General features: G+C 43.5%; 1 protein-coding gene across 1 annotated transcript in view; it reads right to left on the bottom strand.

Moving 5' to 3' along the window:
• Nucleotides 1–7539, bottom strand: part of LOC112070024 (dual oxidase 1-like) — a 52375-nt gene that overhangs the window by 20280 nt on the left and 24556 nt on the right. Inside the window, 8 exon segments of the mRNA XM_070438809.1 lie at nucleotides 3146–3148; nucleotides 3254–3308; nucleotides 3639–3758; nucleotides 5072–5141; nucleotides 5590–5765; nucleotides 6002–6095; nucleotides 6401–6626; nucleotides 6880–7065. Coding sequence (XP_070294910.1) covers nucleotides 3146–3148; nucleotides 3254–3308; nucleotides 3639–3758; nucleotides 5072–5141; nucleotides 5590–5765; nucleotides 6002–6095; nucleotides 6401–6626; nucleotides 6880–7065 — 930 coding nt within the window.

Genomic DNA, 7539 nt, shown 5'->3' with positions numbered 1-7539 from the left:
TTATTAACTAGGAAAGTCATTATGGTGATATCATCTATATGTATGCCCCCCCCCCCCCCATGGCGTGCTAATATGCTAATTATGTATGCTGATTACGTATGCTGAATACGTCTCTGTGGACACTGTGCCATGGTGCGCTGAGGTTTGTACAAACTCGTACCCTCTTTATGAGAGTGCGGGCCTTCCTTAGCTCTTTCTGCCCTTCCTTAACTCTTCTGTACTTCTAGCTCTTCTGTCCTTCCTTACTCTTCTGTCCTTCCTTAGCTCTTTCCTGCTTCTTCTGTCCTTCCTTAGCTCTTCTGTCCTTCCTTAACTCTTCTGTCCTTCCTTAGCTCTTCTTCCTTCCTTAGCTTTCTGTCCTTCCTTAGCTCTTCTGTCTCTTCCTTAGCTCTTCTGTCCTTCCTTAGCTCTTCTGTCCTTCCTTAGCTTCTTCTTTCCTTCCTTAGCTCTTCTGCCTCCTTAGCTCTTCTGTCCTTCCTTTACTCTTCTGTCCTTCCTTGCTCTTCTGTCCTTCTTAGCTTCTGTCCTTCCTTAGCTCTTCTGTCCTCCTTAGCTCTTCTGTCCTTCCTAGCTCTTCTGTCCTTACCTTAGCTCTTCTGTCCTTCCTTAGCTCTTCTGTCATTCCTTAGCTCTTCTGTCCTTCCTTAGCTCTTCTTCCTTCCTTAGCTCTTCTGTCCTTCCTTAGCTTTCTTGCCTTCCTTAGCTCTTCTGCCTTCCTTAGCTCTTCGTCCTTCCTTAGCTCGTCTGTCCTTCCTTAGCTCTTCTGTCCTTCCTTAGCTCTTCTGTCCTTCCTTAGCTTTCTTCCTTCCTTAGCTCTTCTGTCCTTCCTTAGCTCTTCTGTGCTTCCTTAGCTCTTCGGAGATTAAATCAATATTTTTTTACTGTAGTACCTACATTTTCAGTTGACTTAATGACAGTTATCTCCTTCACTCACGTGACTGTATCTTCTTGATGTGGCCTAAGGTCCGTACAGAGCTGGGTAAAAAAAACAAAAAACTGCATTCCAGGACTCTGCCCCCACTACTTGGAACGAGCTACAAAAGTACATGAAACTACAGAGGCTCGTCTCCTTCTATGATTTTAAAGCTACGGTTAAAACTATGGTGGAAAATGATTCAGGGGGGGCTGTCAGTGTTTATAGACCCCTAGTTGAACACTACTCCCAAAACCAATGTGCCTGTTCAATGTGTAAACCGGTGCTTTAAACTATAAGTGTTTTATATTGTAATGTCTGACACTATGTCTGCTGCTGTTTTGTCCAGTATTTTCTTATAAAAGATATTAAGATTAACAATGAGTCTAAAACTGGTCAAATAAAGGTTAAAAGAAGAGTTATACTCCAGGGAAGTGTGAGTGATAGCAGTAATTTTGGGGTTTACCATGGTTACCTCAGGTTGTGTAAGAGACTTTGGTTGCTTTTGTGGATGACCGTATGTCTGGTATCTAGAGTTGGCCACCCAGTGATGCAACCTGCCTCTATTTACCTCCGTTAACAGATAACACACCACTTGAGTTTTGAGCTCTTCAAATATAGGATTATGATGGTTTTACCATGTAGTAGAGTACTTAGTATTTACTGTGTGGGGGAATATTCTCTCTATTTGGAGAGAAAAAAATGAGCAAGCATTGTAGATTCTGTCCTTCCTTAGTCCTTCTGTCCTTTCCTTAGCTCTTCTGTCCTTCCTGTATCGTTCTATTGCCCTCGCTTAGAGTCCATATATCTGTCCTGAATCACACTATACAGTACCTTCGGTTGCACCCCGTGTGAGTTACTCCTCTGATCAACGTTTCTCTTGATAGTGCTTGCTATCTTCCCTTTCCTAGTGCCGCGTGTGCGTGATCACGCTCTATTCTCTCCTTTTTGCTAGTCCTATCCCTAGTTTCCTTACGGCTTTCGATCGCGCTAGACTTTCCGGAATCCTTCAGATTGAGTCTACAAACCAAACGATCCTGTGGAGAATATACGAAATTTAGGCACGCTGGTAATTAACGAACATATAGACTCAGTATGTTCAATCTCAGATTACGCACTATATCTAGAGCTTAACTTTCACATGAGTAGCATAACTATTATATATACAATATCTGTAGCAGACGTCACGTACTTGTTAAGTGACGTAAGAAATACACAGCCTTGTGATGCCAATTAATTCCAACAAATCAGCTCTATATCAGTAGATATAACAATTACTAGTTATCAGCAAACCACTAATTTGTGTTATGGGTTCTATACAGAGTCTTATACAGTCTTCCAAATGTGCCACTCCCTGACAAGTTCTATACACCATTTCCAACAATGCAGTAAATTTTATGCGACTTTCACTAGTGCTGTCTCGAGAATGTATATTCGATATGTAATATCTGATGTTTTGATGAATAGGTGCCCTGCGTCACTCAGAATCATTATATGATAGACCATCCTCCATGGGTAACATACAACAGCCACAAGGCCCATATAATCAACAACAACATGGACCACTATCTTGCAGATCAGCACGTTGGTGGGGGACACGATTTTGACGCAATACTTGGAACGGGCGATAACATCATGCGATTGAATAAAAGTCGAATTTAATGACCTGCGTCTTCTCACACAAATGATTGTTAAAGTCTCCGTTCACAGCTTCTTCTCAACACCCCCAATAATGATCACTGAATGGGCCCACAGAGACGATGCTCAGCTGGTAAAAGCTGTATGTTGATCATTAGCTAAAGGAATAACAAAAACAAAATGAATAATGAAAGTCTGGTTACCTTTCCAGTATAATAGGTCCTAAAATCTACGTTATTATCTATTAATGCTCCAGTACTAACTACCTCTATCCTTCTCCACAAGATCGCGGCCTCCAGAAGTCCTCTACAAGGTCTACGTGAAGCCTAAGAAGGAAATCAGCTGATCCAGCTTGAGGGACAGGTTCAATAAAAATAAAAATAATAAATAATCATTACTATGTAGAGAATAGGGTGTCATTTAGCACATATCAATCACCACTATTGGTGTTGACCAGCGATAACTTTATTATTCATACACAAGAAGTCGTGAGGAAATCTTCACCTTGAAACACATGTACCAAGAAGTCTGACATCACTATGACGTCATTTAAAACCCAGCTTTGACCCACTGAGGTTGGACGTGATGTCACACCTTCTGCACCACAGAACAGAGACGTTAAGATACACCACGACCACTAACGGCACGGACACTATAGCATGTTGTCAGACTAGTGAAATGAACTCTTGTCTGTTACCCGACCGTGAGGTTGTCAGAGGACGGCGTCKAGAGGGTAGAAGTGGTGTCCTTGTGTTTGCTGTTGTATTGTATATGTACACGTTACATTGTTCCTGTAATGAACTCTTGCCAGGTCATCTTCACAAAATAGGTTTTTGAAAATCGTACATTTTAACCTCAAAGCCGCTAAAAATACAAAATCATTCAAAATCCAGRCGTAAAATATTTACACAARAAGCAACCTAATATCAMGCAGTCAACTCTAGTCATTTAGTAAGTTCCCCATTCTGCKGTTCTCATTTTTAAACATCGCACAGTGTTCAACACAATGCTCTTATGTCCCACAATTCCACACAAGAATCACACAAACACAGAGATGAACGGATGCACCATCTGTCCTCTAAGTTACCTTTTCCCTTGTCGTCTACGAAGCTCTTGTCCGTCTTTCCCCAGGCTGCTGGAGACCTGTGTGTCCCCTTCTAAGGACGAGCTAAGGAAGAAAGGACACGACCATTTTAAACGAGGACCACTAGACTACCAGCCCAGTATTTATGAACTGACGGTCATCATACCTGCAGACAAGGAGTGGAGTAATTCAGTCACAAAATATAATGACAGGTTACTTTGGAAAAAGCAATCATCCTGTCATCAAAAAATCATTAGCGTGTCCACGACCCTGATAAGAGCCTGACAATCAACATGTTGGTCAAACGGTATCTTACCTGTAATATCTCCCTGGTGTTATTATCTTACCTGTTCCTCTCTGGGGTAATATCTCCCTGGTGTTATTATCTACCTGTTCCTCTCTGGGTAATATCTCCCTGGTGTTATATTACTGTTCCTCTCTGGGGTAATATCTCCCTGGTGTTATTATCTTACCTGTTCCTCTCTGGGGTAATATCTCCCTGGTGTTATCTTACCTGTTCCTCTCTGGGGTAATATCTCCCTGGATGTTATCTTACCTGTTCCTCTCTGGGGTAATATCTCCCTGGTGTTATTACTCTACCTGTTCCTCTCTGGGGTAATACTCCCTGGTGTATCATTACCTGTTCCTCTCTGGGGTAATATCTCCCTGGTGTTATATCTTACCTGTTCTCTCTGGGGTAATATCTCCTGGTGTTATTATCTTACCTGTTCCTCTCTGGGGTAATATCTCCTGGTGTTATTATTACCTGTTCCTTCTCTGGGGTAATATCCCCTGGTGTTTATATCTTACCTGTTCCTCTCTGGGGTAATATCTCCCTGGGTTATATCTACCTGTTCCTCCTGGGGTAATATCTCCCTGGTGTTTATATCTTACCTGTTCCTCTCTGGGGTAATATCTCCCTGGTGTTATTATCTCCTGTTCCTCTCTGGGTAATACTCCCTGTGTTATCTTACCTGTTCCTCTCTGGGGTTAATATCTCCCTGGTGTTATTATCTCCTGTTCCTCTCTGGGGTAATATCTCCCTGTGTTATACTACCTGTTCCTCTCTGGGTAATATCTCCCTGGTGTTATTATCTACCTGTTCCTCTCTGGGGTAATATCTCCCTGGTGTATTATCTACCTGTTCTCTCTGGGTAATCTCCCTGGTGTTATTATCTACCTGTTCCTCTTGGGGTAATATCTCCCTGGTTTATTATCTTACCTGTTCCTCTCTGGGGTAATATCTCCCTGGTTTATTATCTTACCTGTTCCTCTCTGGGTAATATCTCCCTGGTGTTATTTACTTACCTGTTCCTCTCTGGGGTAATATCTCCTGGTGTTATATCTTACCTGTTCCTCTCTGGGGAAAAATCTCCCTGGTGTTATTATCTTACCTGTTCCTTCTCTGGGGTAATATCTCCCTGTGTTATACTTACATTTTCCTCTCGGTGTGATGAAAGATACACGTTGGTTTCGACTCAGTCTGTTTCCTCCTCCTTTCCATCCCTAGATAAACAGAGGATATGGGTAAGTGATCTGAGACAAGGCACAGAGGAGTATGGGTAAGTGCTGAGACAAGGACAGAGGATTATGGGTAAGTGCTGAGACAAGGACAGAGGATTATGGTAAGTGCTGAGAACAAGGACAGAGGAGTATGGGAAGTGCTGAGACAAGGACAGAGGATTATGGGTAAGTGCTGAGACAAGGCAGAGGAGTATGGGTAAGTGCTGAGACAAGGACAGAGGATTATGGGTAAGTGCTGAGACAAGGACAAGAGGGAGGCCTTTGGTCCTGTACTGCTCAGTTGGTAAGTGTGGATCTAGCAATGCCATTGTGGGTTCAATTCCCACAAGAATCACACGTATAGATAATGGATACCCCCACCTGTGTCCTCTAAAACTCTCTGGATTAAAGCCTCTGCTAAGTGGCATATACTAAATTATTGTATAGTCACCTTTAATGTTGAGCTGGGCAAATTTCAGCTCCTTCTCGTGGTCCCGGAGCAAGAAGTGGAAGTCCTCCCAGGTGATCTGTTCCTTGTCGTTGAAGCCCGCGGCCTGTAGCATGGCTTGGATAGCCTCCTCAGCCTGGCCCTTAGACAGAAGGCTGCTGGAGATCTCAATGAATGACCTGCAGAACAGAGCACAAGTACGGCCAGAGTTAGGAACCCATTGTAACGGCCCTTATCTTTTCATTTTGGATYGTGTGTACAGCTGGATCTACAAAACAAACGGCCTGGGATGTGGACACATACTCTACATCTACAGAGGACTACTACTGAGTGGTTGTAATGTCCCTTCAAGCCAGGCTTTTTTTTAGGATGATCCAATAGGCTGAAATGATGACGAAATGACCACAGTGCTTACCGAAGTAGTCTGGAATAATCCTCTTTTGATAAGAAACCGTCTCCGTCAACGTCGTGCATTGAGAACATCAGTTTGGATTTTTCCTCTGGTGAACCTACGACAAATACAAATTAAAATACGTATGCATGTATTCACGTATTCACATATTCACGTATTCACATATTCATGTATTCATGTATTCATGTATTCTCGTATTCATGTAGTCACATATTCATGCATTCACGTATTAATGTGTTCACATATTCATGTATTCACGTATTCACATATTCACATATTCATGTATTAGCGTATTCGTGTATTCAAGTATTCACAAATTAGTGTATTCATGTATTCACATATTCATGTATTCGTGTATTAATTCATATTCAAATGCTGTGAATATGCGTCCACATCCTATACCTTTCATGAAAATGACGATGACGTCGAGGAACTCCYGGAAGGAGAGGTATCCGTTTCCGTCCTTGTCGGCCAGCGTGAACATGGAGTCGACAAAGAGCGAGTCCGGTTTGAGTCCCAGAGCGTCGGCAAACTCAGTTCCCGTCAGCTCAGTCTGCAGGGCTTCCCGGGTCTTCCTACAGGACGCACCACTCAGGTCTCTGACACCAGCCTTCTCTATCTCCAGGACCTATAGGGTGGGGAGAGGAGGTCGGTTATAACTGGGTTGACCCGTTGAGCCAATACGTATGTTTAGCGTGGTGTCATTGGGATTGTTAATGGTGGTCACATTGAATGGCTCAGTGGGATAGAGAACGGCGTTAACAATGCTATGTGTTCAGAAGGTMTGTGTCTGTGTCCGTCCGTCCTGCGCACCACGGTTGTGGACAGTTCTGTAAGTGGCATTGGATAAAAGCGTCTCATAAATCACCATATTACAGTACCTTGGCAAAGGCACTCCTGATGAAGGACTCAACTATCTGAGTCCTCTGGTCTCTGGTCACTGCCTCTCTCAGTAGCTCCTTCTCTGTCATGTCCCTCACCGCCAGCTCCTGTCCACTGACTGTCACCTCAGAGCGAAGGTACCGGACAAACTCTCCACGCTGGCCCTCGTCCTCAAAGTACAGCACCTGGAGACAGACCACAACAGAGTTGAAGCACTGACCATAATAAGGAAAGGCAGGGTTGGGGAGTAAGTTGTAGTCGCACAGAACTGAGACGAGAGAGTACGAGACGAGTAAAGACATTTGATGTGAAGATGTAGAATACCACGAAGGAGAGAGAGGCGACGGAGAGAGTGCCAGCGGGCATTGGTCATGCAACAGGGGAACGATTGTCATGCACAGGGGCAATTGTTTCAATGGCACAGGGGCATGTATGCTGGAGAACAGGATGAAATGTGTCCTTCCCCAAACTGTTGCACAAGTTGGATGAGCAATGAATGCGTCTTAGAATTCATTGGAATTTAAGATGTCCCTGTCACCGGGAACTAAGGAGCTAGCCGTGAACCCATGAAAACCTATGCCCCCAGTTTTTAATATTCCTCCGTCTCACACCCACGTTAAAGGAGCAGAAAAGTGTTTATACTAGAAATTCTGGTGGTG

This window comes from Salvelinus sp. IW2-2015, unplaced genomic scaffold (assembly GCF_002910315.2).
Source record: "Salvelinus sp. IW2-2015 unplaced genomic scaffold, ASM291031v2 Un_scaffold1203, whole genome shotgun sequence".
NCBI classification, from domain to species: domain Eukaryota; kingdom Metazoa; phylum Chordata; class Actinopteri; order Salmoniformes; family Salmonidae; genus Salvelinus; species Salvelinus sp. IW2-2015.
Note: the sequence above shows the minus strand (reverse complement) of the source record. Positions and strands in the feature narration are given on the sequence as shown.